The 23908-nt window shown below is 47.7% G+C and overlaps 2 protein-coding genes across 3 annotated transcripts; one reads left to right on the plus strand and one right to left on the minus strand.

The window, feature by feature from the left end:
* Window positions 1-1489: 1489 nt before the first annotated feature.
* On the minus strand, window positions 1490-2678 carry LOC122424433 (translation initiation factor IF-2-like). Its single transcript, XM_043442172.1, has 2 exons — window positions 2539-2678; window positions 1490-2278 (listed from the first exon to the last, which is right to left on the minus strand). The coding sequence occupies exons 1-2, from the start codon at window positions 2551-2553 to the stop codon at window positions 1490-1492; spliced, it is 804 nt and encodes a 267-aa protein (XP_043298107.1). The 5' UTR covers window positions 2554-2678.
* TATDN2 (TatD DNase domain containing 2) lies at window positions 2275-23697 on the plus strand. Of its 2 annotated transcripts, none has more exons than XR_006264414.1 (8): window positions 2275-2413; window positions 2546-2977; window positions 9480-9974; window positions 16244-17113; window positions 19153-19280; window positions 20560-20743; window positions 20945-21040; window positions 21159-21299. XR_006264414.1 is itself a non-coding variant. In XM_043442168.1 (8 exons), the coding sequence occupies exons 2-7, from the start codon at window positions 2552-2554 to the stop codon at window positions 21297-21299; spliced, it is 2244 nt and encodes a 747-aa protein (XP_043298103.1). In that variant the 5' UTR covers window positions 2275-2413; window positions 2546-2551; the 3' UTR covers window positions 21300-21334; window positions 21714-23697. The 2 variants fall into 2 exon arrangements, 1 of the variants encoding a protein (XP_043298103.1); XM_043442168.1 differs by lacking the exon at window positions 20945-21040 and adding an exon at window positions 21714-23697 and having other exon boundaries at window positions 21159-21334.
* Window positions 23698-23908: the final 211 nt, after the last annotated feature.

Consider the following 23908-nt stretch of genomic DNA (forward strand, 5'->3'; position numbering starts at 1 on the left):
TAGAATCTGTGTTATGTACCCCAAAAAGGACCTGAGATGTGGTAAGCACCTTCAAATTACCAACAGTATGTTTCCAAAGCATTTTGAGCAATAGAGGACAGTTGCCAATTGGGTAATGTTTCTATATGACCCAGAAATTCCACTCCTATGTATCTAAGAAAGGAAAAGATGTTCATACAAAAACTTGCACACCAGTTTTTATAACAGCAATATCCATGATAGCCAAAAGGTAGAAACAGCCGAAATGCCCCATCAACAGAATCTGTGGCATATGCATACAATGGAATTGTATTTAACCATAAAACATGAAGTACTGATACAACATGGGTGAACTTGAAAAGATAATGCTAAGAGAAGCCAAACATATATACTCCATTTTTGTGAAATGTCCAGAACAGGCAAATCCATAGAGACAGAAATTAGGAGTGTGTGTCGGAGGGGAGCAGGGAGTGGTTTGGGGAGGGAAGTGGTAATGATCACAAGATTTTAGAGTGATGAAATGTTCCAAAATTAGATTATGGTGATGGTTGCACAACTCTAAATATACTAAAATATAATAGAATTATATATTGGTCAACTTTATGGTATGTAAATTATATCTCAATAAAATTATTAGACGCAGAGTGGTTATTCACAGACATAAGAAATTTTGTATCTTGAGGCTTCACTTATTTTTTGCTACACACAGGGTATTTTCATTTATTTTGGATCCTCTGTGTTTTCTTGTCTTTCTTGGCTATTTTTCCTCAACAGTACATTTGGAGCACTTCATTCTTTTCGCCTGCTATTCCAGTGTATGGTTATTCTGTAATTTACACAACTAACTTCACTTGCTGGATACTGAGACTGTTTTCATTCTTCTTGCAACCAAACCTTCCAAACAGGTTACATCAGTATAAGGTCAGTTGGTGATGTATGGGAGTGCATTTCTGCACAGCCTCAACTACAGAGAATATCATCATGCTTTTTGATCACTGCTAACCTAATGGGTGAAAACATAATTTTATTTGTACTCATTAAATGATTGAAAATGGAGCCATTTTTTCATACGGCAACATGAAATTTAACCAATTTTGTGATTTGTTACGTTCATCAGTTCATTTCCTTTGCCCACTTAATTATCTTATTGCCAAAGTATTTACATAGTAAGGACATGAGCCCCTTGCTATGTGTTACAAACATCTTGCCAAGTTTGTAACTTGTTTTTTAACTTTGATGTTTCTTTGCCAGAGGATAGTTCACATTTTTGTGTAGTCTTTTATTCCCCCCGCCCCCCCCGTGGTTTCTAATTTCTAATTCCAAATCCGTCAGTTTCTGGGTTTGCCACTGGGTCTCTGAACCACAGTTTCCTGCTCTGTAAATGGAGTGATGACGCGAGTGTGGGTTTGATCAGCGCATCTGAATCTGAAGGCGCCCTGCTAAAGGGGACAGAGCTGAGCAGCAGGGAACAGCCCCGGGAGCACGGATCACTCGGTGACTCCCTCCTCCACTATCCGCAGGCCTGCGGAACTGCGACCCCGCCTCTGATTCGAGCTCTACGAGCTAACGTGTGTGGCTCCGCCCGTCTAGCTTCCGACCAATGGACGAGTTTCGTAAGGCGAAGGGTTCCGCCTCCAGACTTACTGACCAACAGAGGAGCTCCGTCTTGCTCGGAGCTCCGCCCCTTGTTGATCTGAGCAATGGGCGCCCGCTCTTCAGCGCAGGACCCGCCCTCGCCGCACGCCGGGCTGCGGGCCGCACAGCTCGTTCCGGTAGGCGGGTCCCGCAGAGGCCGGTGTGGTCCCAGCTCCGGCGGAGGCAGGGCCGGCCCCGCAGGATTGGGGCGGACGGCAAGCAGGCGGTCAGGGCGGTGCAGGTTGCGGAGCCGACGTCCGGGCCGTGAGAGCAGGGACGGAGTACGGGGCAGACCCGGGGATATTCTGAGCAGGCGGACCCGGGCGTCGCCGGCTGAGCGGCGGCTCGCCCCCTTCCGGCCCGGGGCTGGTCGGCTGGGCCTCGGGGGCAGGGCGGGCTGCGTGCCGGTCTGGCCCTGCTCTGCGGCCCGCGCTCGGCGTTCCGGGCCTCCCGGCCGCGGGCCCGCCCAGGGGCTGCAGGACTGGCCTTCAGGTGTGGAACTAACAGCGCCCTGTAGCCGTTTGAAGCGCTGACATCTGCGAAGGGCTTTGTATTGCAAACTCAGAGCGCGTCGTAGTTCCGGAAGCGCTTTGACATCCCCGAAGTAGCGCTCTGCAAACTGAAGCTCTTGGTAATCGCGGAAGCACGTTGTGGGCTCGGAAACCTAATCGAAAGAAACCTTTAGTAAATCCTGGGACCTTTTGGACTTCTCCGAAGCGCTTTGCTATCGCCGACGTACGAAGCGCTTTAACCTCTCTGAAACCTTGAGAACTGTGATGGGCAGTGGAAAAGGGGAAAGGTCAGTGAAGTCATCCCCTGGCTGTGACCTAGTGGCCTGCCCTCCCCCAGGGGTTCCCGGGAAGGCGGGAGGCTGAGGAAGGGGCAGCCAGCAGGCTGGTGGTGGACTCCCGGCCGCCTGTTTACCTTGCAGGTGCCCATGGCGTCGGAGCGGCGCAAGGTCAAGTACCACTGGAGCAGCACTTCGGATCGGAGTTCCCGCAAGCGCAGCTGCCTCCGGGAGCCCAGTGATGTGGCCCCCTCCAGCCGCCCAGCTCACAGCTCTGTGTCGCGTTCAGGAGGGGCCAGCAGCCCCAAGCGCCTGAAAGCCCAGAAGGACGACGATGTGTCCTGGGGCTCATCCCGCCGCAAAAGTTCCACCTCCTCCTCGCATTCCCGCCGCAGAAGTTCCACCTCCTCCTCCTCATCCCATTCCTCTGGCCCAGGTGCGGGTGGGGCCGCCTGCAAACGAGGCCTGATTCCGAGCTCACAGGGGTTCCTTTCGTCAGGGGGATCCCCTCTGCGCTCTGTCAGACCTTCTCTAGAAGAAATGGCTTCTCTCGAGGAGGAAGCCTGCAGCCTTAAGGTAGGTGGCCCCAACGCCTTGCAAACGGCGAAGCCCATTCCACTTGGATTGAGATGTTGGCGGTGGAGTTTTGGTGAAAGGACGCTAAGAAAAAGATGTTTGTTAAGATCTCTGGGGTCTTCCCAGGGGGCTAAGCGCATACTGGGTAGATGCCAGGGGATGGCCTGAAGTTCGGTGGAGAGGTAGTTTGCAAACTTGCCAGCACTTTGAAACTACTATAAAATTCTTGAGGTTCTGCACAGGTGTGGGCCCAGCTTCCTGGTATTGAAGTGTTTCTCAGGTGCTTGTAACTGGCAATCAGTCATGGGGGAGATTCTCTGTGCCAGGTGGTTGGCGTTCCCCAGAGACATAGGTGTGTATGTATTTGTTAATTTACGGAGTTGTGCCATGTACCTCGAGGCACAGAACCAAAAAAAAAAGGATTTGATTTTTGGTGTGGCTTTTCACCAAGGTTATGTTTTCCAGCATGTTGGGCTTTTGCATGGTGGGGCAGGGTTATTTTAGAGGTTCAACATTTAGTTCCCCAGTGGGAACATACAGGAGGGTTTCATAATGTTGGAAAGCAGACTGAGGAGTACTTCACGGAGGAAGTGCATTTCATCCACTTATTTAACTTTTTTTTAAAAGGATTAATTAAATTTTCTCAACACCTGCACTGTGTATGTGAGAGAGAAAGTTGAACGTGAATTTGGAGATGTTCAGTCTCCTGCGGTTGGGTTAGAGGGAGGAGACGAGTCCTAGTTTTTGTTGCCGGCTACTGTGTGAGCGTCAGCCACCTCTTTAATTAGGTTTTGAGCAAATGTTTATCGAGGTCCTAGCTTGTGCCAGGCAGTGTTTCTAGTTGCTTGGGATTTGCTTTCTAGGTTTTGGAGGTATGGGCCTTTAGAGGTGGGGAGTTCTGTACCTGGAGGAGCAAAGAAAGGCAAAGTCTTACTTGGGTAAGATGGGTTGCCCCTAAATAAAGTTATCATTAAAAAACCCAGAACCAGTCAGAAGGAAAACAGTTTGTCCTAAAGCCTTTGCTGAGTGGTTTCTGATGTGGAACTGAGAAGTGAGGCTGTATTTAGCTCTGTGTCCTTGCTGGCAGGCTGTTATCCTTAGGAGAAGTGTTCCATGTGTTTTCAATGTGGCCCTCACAGTCAGAACCCTTGTATGGGCACATTGATTTTTTTTAAAAAAATTTAATGGTGAGTTGAAAGGCTTTGTCTTTGATATAAGTGTGGGTAATATGAAGTATATATAATATGATGCATGTGAATGAGGTAAATATGAGGCTAGTTTGATCTTGTCATTTATCCTTGATGCAGTTTCAGTGGTTTGGGGTACAGGGTAAAACGATCAGTTGATTAAATCGAATCTCAATAACCAGATCGTGAGGCGAGGAAGAATCTAGCGTAGTCTTCCGGGTGTGCTGCGTGCTGGGCTGGGTTCTCTGGAGAGTTGAGGGTGTGGCCCCCGCCTCATCTCTTGGCAGACTCGGCTCGCTCTCCTCCAGGCCTCAAGGGCCTGCTTTACCAGAGTCACTGTCACGGTTAACCTCGGAGAGGTGAGTGGTCTGGTCCTGTCTCAGAAGTCGTGGGGTGCTTCCCTTGGCTTGCTGTCAGTCTAAGCATGTGAGTGAGGACTGTGTGTCAAGCACCCTGTTGGATGGTGGCCCCACGAGGTGGCTTCTCAGGAGCTTGGTATCTGGAGGGAGGCCTGAAGAAGTCACGAGACTGCCTCAGGATACGGTTTGGTGGAATGGAGGCTGAGGAGCTAGGTAGGGGCTTGCAGTGGGGTGTTACGAGCCAAGGGAATTTGGATTTATTCTAAGCCATTAGGGAGCTCTGTAGAGAGGGAAGGCAGATTTGCGCTTTTGGAAGATCATTCATGTCAGTACACTATGAGACTTGATGGAATTAATCCCAACTATCCTTCTCTAGTGCTGCTAAGCGCTCTCCCTAGAGAGGGTTTGTTAGTTTGAAAACGAGGTGCAGTACTTTACTCATGTAGATGAATTTGAAAATGTCTCTGACCTTCCCCTCTCTCTGCCCCTCTTCCCCGCTTCTTTCTGCAGTCATTTGCAGACTTGTTTGTCTAAGAAGGCAAAGCCCCCTCACCACTCACCTGCCTTCTTCCCACCCGTCCACCTGCCCTTTGCATTTGCTCTGTGGACTTGGAGAGGTACACACTTAGCTTTGTGCGTCCCCCTCAGCACAGAAGCCTCTGTGCCAGGTCATGGAATATTCCAAGGGAAGATGTTTATCTTAGTTCATTCTAGCTGCTGTAACAAAATGCCACAGACTGAGTAGCTTATAAACCACAGAAATTTCTCATAATTCTAGAGACTGGAAGTCTGAGATGAGGGTGCCTGCTTGGTGAGGACCCTCTTCTGGGTCACAGACTTCTCTTTATGTCCTCACATGACAGAAGGGGACAAGGACGCTGTCTTGGGGCCCTTTCACCAGAGTACTAATCCTGTCAATAAGAATTAGTCACTTTTATGACCTAATCACTTCCCAAAGACCACAAAGAATAACACCACCATGGGATCAGATTTCAACATTTGAATTTTGTGGGCAACACATTTAGACCATAGCTAGACTGGCATTTTGGAATCATTAGAGATTCCTGCTGGCCGCCATCTCCTTGTTTGTGCCTTATTACCTCCAGGATAATTGTTGGCAAGGTTTTCTCAGATTTTTTTTTTTTTTTTTAATTTTTTTTTGTCTGTGCTGGGTCTTTGTTGTGGCAGATGGGCTTAGTTCCCCGTGGCACATGGGATCTTAGTTCCAGGACCAGGAATCTAACCCATGTCCCCTGCATTGGCAGGTGGATTCTTAACCACTGGCCCACCAGGGAAGTCCCTCAGATGCTAACAGTAGTTGATGATTTTCATTTACTTTATTTTTATTTTATTTTTTCGTTTACTTTATAGAGAAGGTTAAATGTCTCTGTTATGAGCACCTTCACCTACCTTATGTTTAGCCTTTAGTATGACATAACCAAATTTTTTTTTAAATTTTTAAAATTTAACTGAAGGATAATTGCTCTACAGACTTTTGTTGTTTTCTGTCAGATATCAACATGGATCAGTCATAGGTATACATATGTCCCCTTCCTCTTGAACGTCCCTTCCATCTCCCTCTCAGTCCCACTCCTCTAGGTTGATACCGAGCCCCTTTGAGTTGCCTGAGTCATACGGCAAATTCCCACTGGCTGTCTATTTTACATCTCACCCTCTGGCTGCCCTCCTCCCCCGCCCCACCTTGTATCCATAATTCTGTCTCTGTTTCTCCATTGCTGCCCTGCAGATAAATTTATCGGTACCGTCTTTCTAGATTCATTATATATGATATATATATACATTAGTATATGATGGTTATCTTTTTCTTTCTGGCTTACTTCATTCTGTATGATAGGCTCTAGGTTCATCCACCTCATTAGAACTGACTCACATGCATTCCTTCTTATGGCTGAGTCATATTCCATGGTATGTATGTACCACAGCTTCTTTATCCATTCATCTGTTGATGGACATCTAGGTTGCTTCCATATTCTCACTATTGTAAATAGTGTTGCAGTGAACATTGGGATACAAGTGTCTTTTTTAATTTTGGTTTCCTCAGGGTATATGCCTAGGAGTGAGTTTGCTGGGTCATATGGTGGTTTTATTCCTAGTTTTTTAAGGAATCTCCATACCGTCTTCCATAGTGGCTGTATCAATTTACATGCCCACCAGCAGTGCAAGAGCATTCCCTTTTCTCCACACCCTCTTCAGCATTTATTGTTTGTAGACTTTTTGTGATGGCCATTCTGACTGGTGTGAGGTGATATCTCATTGTAGTTTTGATTTGCATTTCTCTAATAATGAGCGATGTTGAGCATCTTTTCATGTGTGTGTTAGCCATCTATATGTCTTTTTTGGAAAAATGTCTCTTTAGGCCTTTTCCCCACTTTTTGATTGGGTTGTTTTTCTGGTATTGAGTTGTGTGAGCTGCTTGTATATTTTGGAAATTAATCCTTTGTCAGTTGTTTCATTTGCTATTATTTTCTCCCATTCTGAGGTTGTTTTTTCACTAGTTTAGAGTTTCCTTGCTGTGCAAAAACTTTTTAGTTTAATTAGGTCCCACTTGTTTATTTTTGTTTTTATTTCCATTATTCTAGGGGGTGAGTCATAGAGGATCTTGCTTTGATTTACGTCATCACTTGATTTATGCTCTACCTATGTTTTCCTCTAAGAGTTTTATCGTTTCTGGTCTTATATTTAGGTCTTTAATCCATTTTGAGTTTATCTTTGTGTATGGTGTTAGGAAGTGCTCTAATTTCAATTCTTTTACATGCAGCTGTCCAGTTTTCCCAGCACCATTTATTGAAGAGGCTGTCTTTGCCCCACTGTTCTTGTCTCCTTTGTTAAAAATAAGTTACTCATAGGTGCATGGGTTTATTTCTGGGCTTTCTATCTTGTTCCATTGGTCTGTGTTTCTGCTTTTGTGCCAGTACCACATTCTCTTGATGACTGTAACTTTGCAGTATTATCTGAAGTCAGGAAGGTTGATTCCTCCAGCTCCATCCTTCTTTCTCAAGACTGCATTGGCTATTCGGGATCTTGTGTGTTTCCTATGAAGTGTGAAGTTTTTTTGTTCTTCAAAAAATATCATTGGTAGTTTGACAGGGATTGCATTGAATCTGTAGCTTGCATTTGGTAGTATAATCATTTTCACAATATTGTTTCTTCCAACCTGGGAACATGAAATCTCTCTCCATCTGTTGATGACATGTCCAAATTTTTAATTCAGTTTGGGGAAGGAAGAGTGGAAGGAAAAGTTTGAACTTTATTATGTGCTGGAGAAGGAGGTTTAGTAGGTAAGTCAGGTCCGACTCTTTGGTGACCCCAAGGACTGTAGCCCGCCAGGTTCCTCTGTCCATGGGATTTCCCAGGCAAGAATACTGGATTGGGTTGCCGTTTCCTTTTCCAGAGAATCTTTCTGACCCAGGGATTGAACCCATGTCTCTTATGTCTCCTGCATTGACAGTTGGGTTCTTTACCACTAATCCCACCTGGGAAGCTAGAGCTTGTCAAATGTGAATCTCAATATTTGACCTCTGTTTGGTTCAGTTGCTCAGTCTTGTCTGACTCTTTGCGACCCCATAGACTGGAGCACATCAGGCCTCCCTGTCCATCACCAGTTCCAGGAGCTTGCTCAAAGTTATGTCCATCGAGTCTGTGATGCCATCCAACCATCTCATCCTCTGTTGTCCCCTTCTCCTCCTGTCTTCAATCTTTCCCAGCATCAGGGTCTTTTCCAGTGAGTCACTTCACATCAGGTGCATTCACATAATTCTCAGTCTTGTGAGGTGGGTAGTGTTATCTGTTTTATTTTTTTGAGAAGTAAAGCCATAGTTATGCTAAACCCTTAAGACTTTAAGCTTGTTTGTTTAATTGAAGTATAGTTGATGGCAGTGTTATCTTTCTGTCTTACTTAACAAATGCTTAGATATCAGTGAACAAATATTTGAGCACCTACTATGTATGTAGGCCCTGGGACAATGAGACTCAGAAAGATTAAATGTCTGGACCAGGGCCACACAGCTTGTACAGGTCAGAGCTACAGTATAATCCCAGGTCAGTCTGACTTCAAAGCCAGTGTTCTTGAGGCTCCTGCCCTCCTGTGAGCACCTACTCATCTGGGCCCAGCATTAGATGGGAGGAGCAGGGAGATGAAGAGGGCAGCGTCCTTCCTTTGAGGGGTCTTTTAGAGGGTCACGCAACCCAGACACGAGAAAGCCTTATGCATCTTGGCTCCTGAGTGATGAGACTTTCACGGGGGATCCTGTCTCCTGCTTCACTCAGGGATGTCTCAGTGCTTGGGTGAGGCTGTGCTGGGGCTGGTGGTGCAGAGAAGGACAGTTCATCACAGTGTGATGCGTGGAGTGTGGTAACAGGGATATTTGAAGTACAAGGGGGTCAGAGGAGTGAGTGACTAACCATCGGGAAAGTCCTCACAGAAGAGGTGTCATTTGAGTTCTCTTGATGGACAAGGACATTTCAGGAAACAATGTGTGTCCTAAGAGGATTATGAAATGCTGTTCTGATGCTTGGGGCACTGCTTATTCCAAGGCCCTCCTTTCCCCCTTCTCCAGTGTTTCCCTCAGACACCTGGCTGAGTGGAGAAAGGCAGGAGATGATGCTGGAAGGAAGGCTGGGGGCCAGCCGGGGAGGAGAGCTTCCAGGGTCACACTCAGGAGTCAGGCAGACACAGAGCCGTTGAAGCATGTTAAGCGGAGGTGTCACGTTGCCAGAGTGTAGAATTCCTTGTGGCTCCGCCCATCCTTCATGACTGCTGCTCGGAGATAGCCCCCTTCATCTCTTTCAGCTCGTTCTTCTAGTCCAGTTTCTACTGAAATTGTTAACAGTGGCTGACTGCGCTGAGGGCTGGCATGACGTCTCCACTAATGTCCCATTTGCTAAGTGCTTCGTATATGAAATCACCTTTCATCATTTCTTATTTTTTTCCTCCAGGTTGATTCCAAAGATAGCCCTCGTAGCTCCGTGGATTCTGAATTGGCAGCGGACGCGGAGGGTCAAAATGGTACAACGGAGGAACCACACAAGGTCCAGAAAAGGCAGAGGGATAGACTTCGAGACCAGGGCTCTGCCATGATCTACCTAAAGGCCATCCAGGGCATCCTGGGAAAGTCGATGCCAAAGAGGAAGGGAGAGGCGGCCCCAAGGGCAAAACCCCACATAGCAGAGCGTCCCCGCCGCGGAGAGGGACCAGCCAGGGGTGTCAGCGTGGCTGCTCCTCGGAAAGAGAGAGAGTCCACCCCAGAGGTCAGAGCGGAGGAGGAGGCCGCTGTGCTGGAGAAGAGCAGCTTCTGTGACAGGAGGGTGGTGATAGACCCTCAGGAGAGACACAGCGAGGAGCCCCTGGGTGGCCGCAGGATGGTCACCGAGGAGTGCTCTCCACCCCTGGAGTTTCTGGATGACTCTGACTCGCATTTGAACGGCCAAAAGGTGAGTCAAGCTCAGGTCAAGCATGGAGTTTTGAGTTTTCTTAAATGTCCTTGGTCTTTTTAGTTTGATCATAACTATTACTCATTCAACTCAGTCCTTGACTTACCCAGGGCCTCAGGAAACAAACTGATAGTTCTCTTGCATCATGCCTTTCAGATTTATTAAGAAACCTCAACTCAGTGCTAGTTTTGTTTTAGGATTTATATGTTAAGATACAGATTTTCCTGTGTAACAAAGGCCAAAATAACATTCAGTTAAGAAGTTTGCCTTACAGAGGATGGGTCCACGGTGTGGGCGACCCGGGTGCCTTCTGCTTGACTCTCTGCTGCCCCTCGGCGGTTTCCGTCCTGTGGTTGGTTTGAGCGGCTGTGACCAGGCTCCACACGTTACATTGACATTCCAGGCGGGAGGAGGGGAGAAGAGCGAAGTACATTCCCTCCCTTTTAAGAGTTTGGCTCAGAGGTAGTCCCCACTGTGTCTGCTCATATCTGTTGAGAAGAATCTGGCCAACACTTGCAAGAGAGTCTGGAAAATTCCAGACTGACTTCCATCTGGAAAACACTACATTCAGATAAACTTCTGTTGCTATAGAGGGGGAGAAGGCAATGGCACCCCACTCCAGTACTCTTGCCTGGAAACTCCCATGGACGGAGGAGCCTGGTAGGCTGCAGTCCATGGGGTCTCGAGGAGACGGACACGACTGAGTGACTTCACTTTCACTTTTCACTTTCATGCATTGGAGAAGGAAATGGCAACCCACTCCAGTCTTATGGAGACTTGCCTGGAGAATCCAGGGACGGGGGAGCCTGGTGGGCTGGCGTCTGTGGGGTCACACAGAGTCGGACACGACTGAAGCGACTTAGCAGCAGCGGCAGCAGCTATAGAGGAAGGAGAGAGTGACATTGAATAACACTGAAGGGAGACTAGCAGTTTTTAACATTTTTTCTGATTCGGAGGGAAAAAAAATTCTTCTGTGGTACTTCTCTCTGCCCATCCTTCGTGACTGCTGCTCGGAGGTAGCCCCTCTCGTCTCTTTCTTCTAGTCCATGTTTCTAAGTAATTTCGCATTGTTTATTTTTTTAAAATTTAGACATCTGTGGACTTTCTACACAGGAGACGAGAATTTAGTTCTCTACACTTCGACAGTACCCACATGTGTAAATGTATCCTCTCTGCCTTCCTGTAGCTCCCTGGTTCATAATATAATTTTTAGTCAAATCTATTTACAATTATTATGACCGTATTCATAGCTGACTGACTTAGTATACTCTGATTACATTTCTGTCCTTATAAAAGTTGATCTGCCTTGGAGTTCATCCTGCTTTGTTTCTTCCCTGTAGTTTTCTCTGTTCTTGTGACTGTTTCATCTCCCAACTGCTAGTACTGTTGCAGGAAGGGGGACCCCTTCCAGGGCCAGAAGCTGGGCTCTTGTCTAACCCTCGGAAATGAATTGTCCGAGGAGACACATGTGCTGACAAAGCAAGAGATTTTATTGGGAAAGGGCCCGGAGAGCAGGAGGGTAAGGGGCCCCAGGAGAACAGCTCTGCCACTGGCTCGCAGTTTTATGGTGATGGGATTAGTTTCCAGGTTGTCTTTGGCCAATCATTCTGACTCAGAGTCCTTCCTGGTGGCGCACCCTTGTTCAGCCAAGATGGATGCCAGGGAGGAGGATTCTGGGAGGTGGGTGGCCTGGGGTGTCTCCTTTTGACCTTTCCTGAGCTCTTCTGGTTGGTGGTGGCTTATTAGTTCCGTGTTCCTTACCAGGACCTCCTGTGTAAAACAACTCATGCAAATGGTTACTATGGTGCCTGGCCAGGGTGGGCGGTTTCAGTCAGTATGCTTCCCCTAACAGTACCATAAAATTCTTCTCAATATTGTCAAAATAAGTAGTCTGCTCCCCACCTTTCTTTTTTTTTTGAGGGTATATTCCTTTTGATTCCTTACGATTCCTTTTTTCCTTTGTCTCTTTTCATCTCTGCTTTCTTTATGAATAATTAAGGAGAGTGCATATGATAACACATACTTTTAAAATTTTTGGCATACTTAAGTTATAAAACACTGGCTCAGTTTTTTGAGTTGTCCTTTTTTAGACATCCTGTTTCATTTTGAGGTTATAATACCTTCTCTTGTTTCTCTGAGAATATGAATTAAAAGTTTGTTTCGAAGTTTTCTCTCCACACTACTTTTTTCAGAGTTTTCTTCTGTTTTGTTTTTTCCCCTAAATAATTTGGTGTCTGTCTTTTGTGGTAGGCCTTTCCTCAGATGTTTCGGGTATCTGTTCATATTTTAACGATGAGGCATTAAAAACCAGTTGTTGGAAGTCTTGGTGCCTGGGTGGGCTTATCACCTGCTGCCTTTAACATCAGGTGATCACCTGTAGCTTTATCCTCAGGCTGCTGGGGGGGTGAGGGGTGGGGCCCTGGGACAAACCCTCCCGTGCTCTGCTCAGGAGCACAGGTCCAGCTGCTGGTGTTTAGGAGTCAGGCTGAGGGAGGTGCCCCGGTTCATCAGCGTCTAACATGTGATGACCCTCGGCGCTGTGTCTGTTGCCCCTGACTCTTCCACAGGCTCCTTGGCTTAACTTTTCCAAGCTCATACCTTATCTTTTGCGGGGCGGGGAAGGGGCAGACCCATCTCTACAGGATGGGAGCAAGGATCTGGGGCTCTAACTTCACAAATCCTCTTTCATCTCCAGCCTTGCCTTCATTTTGAGAGCTCTGATACCTCCAATTCCTGAGTCTTCTGGGGGCCTGTAGTATGATTCAGCATGTTTCGGGGGTTTTCTCACTGCAGGCCTAGGTTCTGGCCATCTGGGATCTGCTTATCCAGTGACCGTTCCTCTATCTGCATTCTAGTATCTGATTATTTTTTTAGTTTGCTTTGCTCTTTTTCTATTGCTTTCTCTTCATAGGTTTATGCTTTTTGAAGTCCATTTCCTGTAACTTTAATAAGAGTTTTTTGGCAGGAAGGACAAAACCCACATGTGCTGTATTTAATTGGAAACCCCAAGAGCAGTAGGTTTTGTAAACTACTTTCCCTGCCAACCCAGTGTATAATGCCTGTGTTTCTTGTCTAATGTAGATCATTGTTTTGCTGCCTGGAGTTCCCTGGTGTGGGTGAACTTTCCAAACTTCTATACCCAAACTCCCATTTATCAGACTGGACACTTAGATTGCCTGTTGAGTATATATTTGGGTAGGTTAGCCGATGAGTGTTGAGATCAGACAGTTTTGAGTTCATATCCTGGCTCTGCTGGTGTACTGCAGTCTTAACCTCTTTGAGCCCCAGTTTCTTCCTCTATATAAAAAGGCATGATTCTTTAAATGTTATCACAGACTATTACAGGGATCAGCAGACTCAGTCTGTGAAGGACCAGATAGTAAATATTTTAGGTTTTTTTGAGCTTTTAAGGCCTCCATTGCAACTATTCAACTCTTCTGTAATGGCATGAAAACAGCCATAGACAATACTTAAATGAATGAGCCTGGCTATGTTCCAATAAAACTTTACTTAAACCAACAGGCAGTGTATTGGATATGGCTTGTGGGTTGAAGTTTGCTGAATCCTAAATTAATACATGAAAATACTTTGCTCAGTGCCTCGTGTATAGTAGACTCTCAATAAATGCAGCTTTAAATCTCACCATATGCACTTGAACCTCAGGCAGTCTTAAGTATAGGTAATTGTCAATTTTCCCAAAAAGGAAATCCAAAACCTTTTCCTGGCCAACTTGACTATATATAAAGTCTTTCAAGGTCTTAGATGATGTCATCAAAGTCTGTTTATCATATGTATTTCTAGGTACATATACATTTTTTGAAGTCATTTTTTCCCCCCAACTCTGCCATTTCCCACCCCCTCATATTTGATTAGTTTTATAGAACCTTTTCACATGTTTCTTTGACATGGTCTTCATTGTCACTGGAGTTACTTTTTGAGTCATGTAGTGTGATTTCCTGAACTTCCCTGATGAGAAGAATAAGAATCTGACTCAAGAGGTCTGAGATGGAACTGTGGAATTAGTTTTTTTTTCAACCAGTACCCTGAGATGATAGTTTGTGAAGCAGCCAGGGGACAGCTCTGCCCTTCCATCTGAGTTGGAATTTTAATTGCTATTATTTTCATTTAAAGTTTTTATTATGAGATACTCAAAACATTTATGAAAATTACCCACCTACGCATCACTCATCGTCAGTAAGTGTTAACTCACTGCCAGTCTTGTCTTGTTTGAGCAGCCCTGTATCCCTTTTCTCTCCACAAATTATTTGGAAGAAAATTGCACCTACCATATCATTTCACCCATAAATATTTTAGTGTTTATCTCTCAAACTAGGATCTTTAGGGAAAAAACAAGCATAACTACAGTTCTAACCTCTCCCTCTGCCCTGTCCCCACAGTCCTTAATAGGGTCAACTATCTGGTCAGTCTGGAGAAGGGAATGGCAGCCCACTCCATTATTCTTGCCTGGAGAATCCCATGGACACAGGAGCCTGTCTGGCTACAGTCCATGGGCTCGCAAAGAGCCGGACACGACTGAGCGACTGAGCGCACATATCCAGTCAGTGATTAAATTTCCCTGTTTCATGACTGTTTCAGTTTGTTTGAAGCAGGATGTAGGAGTCATATCTGTCATTTTCTAAAGTGTTAAATCTCTTGGTCTCTGTAGATTCCTCCTTCCCTCTCCTACCCTATGTTAGTTATTTGTTGTTACATCTATTAAACAAACAAAAAGATGTCATTTGACTTGTAGAATTTCCTGTAGCTGAGATCTCACTGATACAGTGTAGCACTTTTTGGTCTGTATTACTTTGTCCCTGGAAATTCTATCCCACATTGCAAATAGCTGTTCCCTTTGCATTCAGTTGGTTCAGTCTTTGGAGGTAAAGTTTGGGGCATCCTACAGTGTAACCATGTCTAATTATTCTTTCGGTTAGTATTTTAGGAAGTATATTTCCACTGTTTAAAACTAAAAAATGTATTTAGTGAAAAATAGCTTTCCAAAAAAAAAAAGCTTTCCAACTGGCCCTGTGTTGCCCTATTCCTCCTCATACATATGTTTTTTAAGTTTCCATTGTAATTTTATGCATAACCACTTACCTTATTGCTTTTTAAAAAGTTATCTTTATAAAAAACTAAAAACTACCTTTAAAACCTTTGTTTAAAATGATGTCTACTACAGAATTGTGAGGTCATACCCTCAGGAATAATTATTAAATCTGTTAGCTTTTTTTTTTTGCTTCCCATCTCCCCTCTTTTTTATTTTTTTCCCCCCTCTTAAAAAAAAAAAAAAGAGTTTAGGGAACCTCTTTAAATTCTCAAATTAGCTTGGCTCTGAGTTTTGTTTAGGGTCATTTATCTTCTTCAAATAAAAGAGTATATCTTGTACTACAAGAGACTTTGTGATGACTTGAATATGAAATGAACCCTCAGAAAAGGGAAGTATCATTTTGAGGAGAAACCCTTACCTTCCATTTGGATATTTTTTATAATTTTAATCAGATTAACTTTTGTTGTTGGGGGAAAATAAAATAGTGAAGTATACCTTGAAGGGCTAGATTGCAAAGATGTTAACTATCTGTTAGTGTATGTGAGAGGTATTTTATTGACATGTGCCCACGTATGAACATGTCCAGCAACTGATGCTTGGCACCAATCTGTGACCTCTCTAGCATGTGGTTGTGGGTGCTCAGAGGTCATACGGTAGTCGACCTCCCCCAGAGGAGTAAGACTGCCTTGACCTCGTCCTGGAAGCAGCCGTCCCTTCCGGGCCTATCAGTTACCATACAGGTTGGCCCAGGTTCAAGGGGAAGGGTCACAGACCCCACCTTTCAGTGGAGAGTAATGTCAAAGAATTTGCAGACACACCCTCAAGCCATTCAAACTGCATGCTGCTACATTTTGAATGTGCTACAGACCTGCTGTTAGTGATGAGATGCTGGACGGTGCTTTTCTCTAAAAACTGCACCCCGCCCCCACCCCCACCCCCTGTATGTTCTAGAGGGCGGTTTTTTTTTCCAAGAGGGGTTCTTCAGAAAGGGAATGCAGGCGCAGCCTCCCTTCCAGGGATGGCACATGACACCATGATCCCAAGTTTATCCCGTGGTAGCCCGGCTCACTTTCTGGGAAGTAATCAAGAAGCCAGATGACAAGTGCGCTAAGGAGTCAATGCCGTGCCATCACCGTGGCCAGAGAGCGGCCGGGGCTTCTATTTGGCAGGCTGTCCGCACACAGGACGAAGGCGAACCTTCTGTCTCTTTTCTCCTCTGCAGCCTAAGGACCGGGAGGTGGTGATGGAGCGCGCCTCTTCAGGAAGTGACTGGTCCGACGTGGACGAGATTTCCACGGCCAGGTTCTCTCAGGAGGAGCCCGTCACCCTAAAAGCCTCCGCCGTTCCAGAGGCTTCCGCCTTCCCCACGGACTACGTCATGTACCCGGCTCACCTGTACAGCAGTCCCTGGTGTGACTACGCCAGCTACTGGGCCGGCGGTCCCAAGGCCCCCGGGTGCCCCTCCGCGGGCCGCGGCGGCGGCAGCACGACGCAGGCGGGCCGGGGCGGCCGCGACTCCTCGCCCGCCTCCACGGTGAGCCCCCCGCTCACCTCCAGGGAGCCTGAGCCTGCCAAGGAAGGCAGATCCCGGAAGTCTCGTGCGTCTCGTTTCTCCAGAAGCTCGGAAGAAGGAGATGTGAAGGAGAAAAGAACATTCCAGGAGGACGTGCTGCCGCGTCCGGGTGAAGAACCTGCATCTCGCTCCCTGCCCAGGAGCCGTCGGGAGCCGCGGCTGGAGGGTTTCATCGACACCCACTGTCACTTGGACATGCTCTATTCCAAGCTGTCATTCAAAGGGACCTTCACCAGGTTCAGGAAGATTTACAGCAGCTCCTTCCCTAAGGAGTTTCAGGGCTGCATCTCCGACTTCTGCGATCCTCGCACCCTGACCGATGGCCTCTGGGAGGACCTGTTGCAGGAGGATCTGGTGTGGGGGGCCTTTGGCTGCCACCCGCATTTTGCACGTTACTACAGTGAGAGTCAAGAGAGAAATCTTCTGCAGGCCTTGAGGCACCCCAAGGCCGTGGCATTCGGGGAGATGGGCTTGGATTACTCTCACAAGTGCACCACGCCTGTCCCAGAGCAGCACAAGGTAATATCATCCTTGGTTTGCTCACAGTGTTCGTTCCTCTCTTAGTGGTTACATAAGGGTTTCTCCACTTTGGGAGCTAAAGAATTTAGAATCTCTAAAAAGGTGATTGCTCTTATCCAGACCCCTTCTCCCTAGGTGTCATTGGGCAAATGCTTTGCAAGCTGTTTCTTTCCTTTCAGTTGTATTATGAAAGAAGAGGAGGGTTGGGGCTGAATGACCTTTATAGCTAATGATACAAATGTCAAAGCTTAAATTCCTTCTTGGGAAGCAACACATTTTGTTTGTTTAATTAAACAATATGTTTTTCTTCTGATTTTAAAGTTAGTGTGCCCATTGCAGAATATTGCAAAACACACAAATGAGCAAAGATCATCATTTCCCAATCCAGGAGAGAGAGTGACCATGACTTCTCCCTCGCAGTGAGCTTCAATTCCTCTTGTTCTTTTTCAGCTGGCTCCTGGGGAGGACACATGCTCCATTGCAGCCACTGATCCTGTCCCCCAACAATTCTTTCTTAATAGTTTTTGAAATTCAGATGTGTTTTGGAATTCATATTTTTATTGTTGCTATCCCTTGGAGAGTTGCAGGGGGCAGTTGGTGGCATGTCTTATGAGCACCTGTCAAAGAATCAAGGAAATGAGTGCTGTATGTACGTGCCTTTTAAAAAAGAATTTAGGAGATTTATAGAGAGAAAGGAGTAGTTTGAATGTTTTTTCCACCGTGAAAATGTTCCCGCTTCATTAAATATTCTTTGAAAAATAGGCTTTTTTAAACAGCCATGTCATGTTGCACCCCAAGTCTATAATAGTTTGATTATGCTAGTAGTTTTTGCTAGAAGCAAACATTTTGCTAGAAGCAAAGATTAAGTGTTGGAATTAGAATCTCTTGCAGACTTCTGCCTCTGGAGGAGTTCAAGGAGGGCAGATATGTTAAAGAGGGCTCCAGTGGACTGTGGGTACTGGGATTAGCTCATCGTTAAAGTCCTTGAAAGCATTCCATGCTATTGGTTTCCAGGCTCACTTTCCTTTAGTTGAAACCACAGGTTAAACCTGAGTTATGTCAGAATTGGTATTGGCTCATTGCCACTATCTTGAGAGGAGGTAGTACTGAGTGTTGGACTTGAAAATGTCATTCTCAAGTGAATCACCTGACTCAAAAACATCTTCTAATTTGATGTTAAAAATTCAAACATGAATTATATTCCACGATTGAAAAAACTACTCATGGAAATATTAAGATGAGGTAATTTGTTTATAATGAATTACTCCTTTTGTTCTTTTTTCCTAAACTTGAACTTGCTAGAGGAAAGTAGAAGCTCTAGCCCAGTTTTTTTCATTAAGATTGTTAGCAACATGTGTATTTTACCACTAAAGATTTTTAAAGTGGCCTCGTTTTTTTTGTGTGTGTTTTTAATGTAATGTATCTGTAGGTGTTCACCTAGCAGGAGATCTGATTTTGGTTAAGAAAGCAAGTTGCAGGAAATACCTTTAGTATTTATTCTTTCCACAAGTAGTTGAGCACCTCTGAGAGTCCGGCATCGTGCAGATGTATCCATGGCGACTTTTTGCGTAGGAAAAGGTGTGCAAGGTGATGGATTCCCTCTGGGGAGTGGGAGTAGGAGCAGGGACAGTGAAGGAGAGGACACGTATCTTGGAGTGATGCTCCTGAGCCCTGACCTGCCCCTGGAGCCCCAAATAAGCATTGCCTAGTGGTTGCTCCATGCAGAGTCTGGGTTCAGGCTTGAATCGGGGTGCTCCAGCTAATCAACTGCAAATTGTTTGACCTCACTCGGAGCCTCCGTTTCTTTACATGATGGGCTGAGCACCCTATCTTTGGGTGTTTTTGAGGATTGCAAGTTATAATACACCTAAATAATACTACTCCCTAGTAAGCAGTCAGTAAGTGTTAGCTATTACTACATGAGTTTAAAAACAAAGAGTGGGAGATGGTGGGGGTTGCCCACTGGACTGGCTGCTCTGGAGGTAACAGACATCCAGAATGGCCCTCACCCACAGTTTTTTGTCGCTGCCTTCTTACAGGTGTTTGAGAGGCAGCTACAGCTGGCTGTGTCTCTAAGGAAGCCCTTGGTGATCCACTGCCGAGAAGCTGATGAAGATCTGCTGAAAATCATGAAAAAATTTGTGCCTCCAGACTACAAGATTCACCGGTGAGAGCCTAGAACTTCAGCGGGCAAATGAAGTGAACATGTCCCTCTGTCTAGGATGTTACTGGGAAAAACAAATGCAGTGAGAAGAGCGTTGATAATATTAGGTCTTTTCATAGAATCTTTTCAAAAGATTAACTGTCATTTTGACCCATGAGAAATTTCTGATACTTGACCACTTTTTACCTAAAAAATGACAGCTTCATATGGTTTGAGCTAACACCCTGAATCCGTGTGACCCCCATCCCATGAAGCAGGTTGTCACGGAGGCCCGGTTCTCAGAAATGAGAGCTGTTGATCTGGGGGGAAGCTACTGTGGGTCCAGTGGCTGGGCACACAGAGAACATTCCAGGGCACCGGAAAGGAAATTTTCTCTCCTGCTTGCAGTTTGATTTTCACCTAGAGATTCCTTCTCCAGGGGATCTTCCCAACCCAGGGATCGAACCCGGGTCTCCTGCATTGTAGGCAGACTCTTTACCGTCTGAGCCACCAGGGAAGCCCTGCTTGCAGTTTGAAAGCTCACCCCTCCTCACCTTAACGTCCAGGAGGCATCTCCTCTAAATGTTATCTAGGGTTTCTCTAGTTGGGTAAACTCACCAGCCTCCGGCCATGTGCCCGTTCTGGGCATGGAATGGCTTGAGGGGGCCCTGGAGGAGCTGTGAGAGACAGTCCGCTGGTGACTCCCCAGAGGGTGTGGGGCTGAGGGGGCCCAGGAAGCCAGAGCACGGGCCCTTAGCTGCCTCTGGCTACAAAGGGGCCAGGAGGCGATGCCCAGCTGGCTCTCTCAAGACGGGCGAGATGGGTTAACTGAGAAAGCACAGAGTCTAGATCCCAAGCCCGATTGTGACAGGTGGCTGAAGAGGGTGGGGCTGTCAGGCCTCTAGACCACTGCCTTCCAGGCGCCCAGGCAAAGAGGGACGCCTCTGAGTGGAGCGGCCACCAGAGATGAGACGAGGCAGTCACTGGGCCCTTCTGGGCTGATGTATATGCTACTGAGAACATGGACAGGTATCAGGTTAAGAGAAGAAAAATTCACCTGTCGGCCCCTTCGTTTATTCGATTACATGGACATAATTTCTGCCCACAGTCGCCGTGATTCAGAGGGGCTGCAGTTGTCAGTTCTGCTTCTGACTGTGTTGACTGTGAGTCCTTCCCTTGGATGCAGTCTTTGCATTTCTGAGAATCTGTCCACCAAAATTAGAAGAGGCGCAATGTCTAGAGGGGGTTGGGGCTTCGGCAGAGTGGCTAATGAGAGAACCCTGATGTGGGATTCTCCTCGCAGGCACTGCTTCACCGGCAGCTACCCAGTCATCGAGCCCCTATTGGACCACTTTCCCAACATGTCCGTGGGCTTCACAGCTGTCCTGACCTACTCCTCCGCCTGGGAGGCCCGGGAAGCTCTGAAACAGATCCCGCTGGAGAGGATCATAGTAGAGACGGACGCTCCCTATTTCCTGCCTCGACAGGTAGGGCCGTCTTCAAGCTAAGTTGAGGCGCTGAGGAGAGAGGGTGGGAGGTGGGCGGTCACCCATGCAAGGCTGGCAGGACCAGAGCCCCCAGTACCTTTCCAGGTCCTGCCCCTGGCTGTGTAGATGTCTCCTCTTTGTTGCTTTGCAGAACCAAAGTCTAGGGGGCTGAGAAGCTGAAGGGTAACCACTCTCTTCCAGGCAGTGCAAAGCCCTACCCTGTAGAGGGTTGTCCAGGAAGCGTGGGACCCTGCTCACCCAGAGCCCCCATGACTGGGACTCTCCCTGCGTCTGCAGGTAAAGGGGTCTCTACACAGCTCCAGAGGCCCTGCTCGGGGAGGGCCGGGGAGGGACACGTGCCTGACGGCTGTGCGCAGGAAGCACAGCGATGTCCTCAATGCTTGGTGTCTTCCAGGTTCCCAAGAGCCTTTGCCAGTACGCCCACCCGGGCCTGGCCTTGCACACAGTTCGAGAGATCGCCAGGGTCAAAGACCTGCCGCTCGCCAGCACCTTGGCCACCCTGCGTGAGAACACCTGCCGCCTCTACAGTCTTTAAGCAGGGAGGGTGCCGCCAGGAGTCTCCTAGAAAAGGTGGGGGGAAATCACATTACATATGTAGTTTTGCAAAACCAAGACAAAAAATGACTTGGTCTCTATAAATATGGAGCAGGTAAACATGGGCTGAGCAATGAGCCTGGTCTGTCTTGAGTGAACTTGAGTTTGTATGCTAACTCAGTTGTGTCCAACTCTTTTGCAACTCCGTTGACTGGAGCTCTGCAGGTTCCTCTGTCCATGGGATTCTCCAGGCAGGAATACTAGAGTGGGTTGCCTTCTCCAGGGGATCTTCCCAACCCGTGGATCGAACCTGCATCTCCTGGGTTGGCAGGCAGATTCTTTACTGCTGAGCCGCCAGGGACGCCCCTGAAGTTGAGTGTAACCTTCATCCTTTTCTCTTCCCCACACCCTGCAGGATGACCAGTGGCCTGACGGGAGAAAGGCCGTGTGAGCTCTGCCCCTGTCCCTGCTCAAGGATGTTGGAGGGCCGGCTGGGATGGAGGAAAGCCGGACGGGGTGTTTCCCGAGACCTCCTCGGAGGCCTCTGCTTCAGGCTGGTGTGGGTGGGGGAGGGTGGGGTGGGTGCAGTGGGTGGGCTCGGGGATCGGGCTGGCCTCCCGGCCACGGTGCTCCGGGGCGACCCAGGCAGAAGAGGAGGAGGGTCTGAGGGCGCAGCGAACTCGCCCACCCCGTGCCTGTGTCTGCGGCTTAGGTGCAGGCAGTCTGCGTGTGAAGTCACGCTGCTCCTTGTTTAGTGCGCGTGAGGCAGTGGTGTGGTTCCTGGTTCTCTACTCTAAACACAACTCCCGAGTGGGAAATCTCTGGAGGACGTTGGCCGGGGACCTGTCTTGGAGGCTGATGCTCCTGTGGCCGGTGAGGGAGCCCCTCGCTCCCCGGGGTAGCTCTTCAGTCTGGCCCGCACCATGGCCAGTGTCGGTTCTGCGTCAGCACTGACTCAAGGACTTCAGCTGCGGTCTCACTGGTTCCACTGCTGTTGACACAGAGAGAGCCGAGGGGCGTTCACTATCCAGGGCAAGTCCTGGCTGAGGGAACCTGGATTGACTGGGGGACCTGAGGAGGAAGCCTGTTTGAGGACAAGGACCCCAGGGAAGGTGTTCTTCCCCTTACTGAGGCCCCCAGGGCTGCAGCTCAGTTGTGTTGAATTAACTGGTAAGGGTCCAGTCTGCCGCAGAAACTGTCTGCTAGCCTGCCGTCCAGGGTCTCAGCCCCGCTGGCCTCCACTTTGCCCCCTCCTCCTGCAGCGTTGGACCAAAAATACTCCTCCCATTCCATCTCTCGTAATGGCCCCTTGTGCGCCCCACCCAGGTCAAGAGGCAAACCAGTTTAATTCTCCAAAGCTCTGCTGGCGCCGCCCAGCCCTGTTCCATTGCCTATGCAGAACAAGAGGCCTGGTGTCCATCAATCTCCCATTTCCCATCCTGGGGCTCTCCCTCACTTTGGCCTCCACTGTGTTCTTTCTCCACGGTGGAAGTCAGAGCCCCTGCTCGGCCTCTGAGCAGCCAGGCCGTCTCAAATTCTGAGCTGTGCTCTGCGCCCTGCTGGTGCCTTGTCAAGGTGTGTTCCTTACAGAGCCTGGAAGGTTATGACAGTCGAAGGGTAAGAGTGAGGACGCTCTGCACTTGGCACAAAAGGATCCTTTATTCCAACTTCCTCAGTGAGACAGGCCACCCTGCCTCCTTTGTCTGTTTCTTGGAGACCAGTAGCCGAAATCGTAAGATCCATCACTTGTGCTGGATCCCTCTAGGTGTTCGTGGAAGGTGCTTTGGAACCTCATGAGCTGCAAGGAACAGGACTTGGCATTTCGTGTGTGGTGTTTCCTCCTTGCCCTGGTACCTAAGTTGCTGGCCTGGGAAGTGGGCCTTGATGCACTGTCGACCTTCCATGGATGAGCTGTGCATCATCTGTGCCTGAGATCTGGGGAGTCCAGAGCCTTGTTCTGCTTGGAAGATTTGGAGGACTTAGTGTTTTAGAGTGCTCCACTGTTCCCCAGATGAACTGCCGCTTAGCCGTCTCCTTCACGACAAGGCCTGGAAATCACACCAACGAGGGAAGCCAGCCGGGCCTGCGTGCGGTGACTAAGAGGGACAACTCTGGACGTCTGAGCCATCGCAGTCTCCCTGCCGAGGTGAAGCACCAGGTGCTATCCACTTTTATCTCCAGGACTAAGGATTTTCATTTCTGTTACACAGTGAAACGTGGCCTGTGGCAGGCGGGGTGGGGGTGGGGGGTGAAAACCAGCTGGCATTGTTTTTCATTTAGTTTGTGGATGGCCAACTGGATTGTTTCTGCTGTGTTGCTAGAATGCCTCTCTATCTCTGCCCCCTTGTCCCCTTTGGCCATCTCTTTCTAAAAATAAAGTGATGGATCTTCAGCCAGCACCCATGGTCTCCATGTCTGTTTGTATTTCTCAGAGTGTTAGCAGTGGTTTGGCTGTTTCCTAGCTTTGTACCCTAAGGATCCAGAGGTCTGGAGACCTTCTCAAATATGTCTGTGCTTCAGCAGAATTCAGCTGGAAGCAAGCAGCTTCGATACCTTCTCCAGATCTCTGCTGCCTCTGAGCATTTACTCTCATTTTACTGCCCAGGAACA

Source organism: Cervus canadensis, chromosome 22, assembly GCF_019320065.1.
Source record: "Cervus canadensis isolate Bull #8, Minnesota chromosome 22, ASM1932006v1, whole genome shotgun sequence".
NCBI lineage: Eukaryota > Metazoa > Chordata > Mammalia > Artiodactyla > Cervidae > Cervus > Cervus canadensis.

What these genes read in the sequence shown, in the direction of transcription:
- TATDN2 (XM_043442168.1), top strand. Translation starts at nt 2,552, where the DNA reads ATGGCGTCGGAGCGGCGCAAGGTCAAGTACCACTGGAGCAGCACTTCG. An exon ending in AGGAAGCCTGCAGCCTTAAG is followed by an intron (nt 2,978 to 9,479) that starts GTAGGTGGCCCC and finishes TTTTTCCTCCAG; the next exon opens with GTTGATTCCAAAGATAGCCC. An exon ending in CGCATTTGAACGGCCAAAAG is followed by an intron (nt 9,975 to 16,243) that starts GTGAGTCAAGCT and finishes TCTCCTCTGCAG; the next exon opens with CCTAAGGACCGGGAGGTGGT.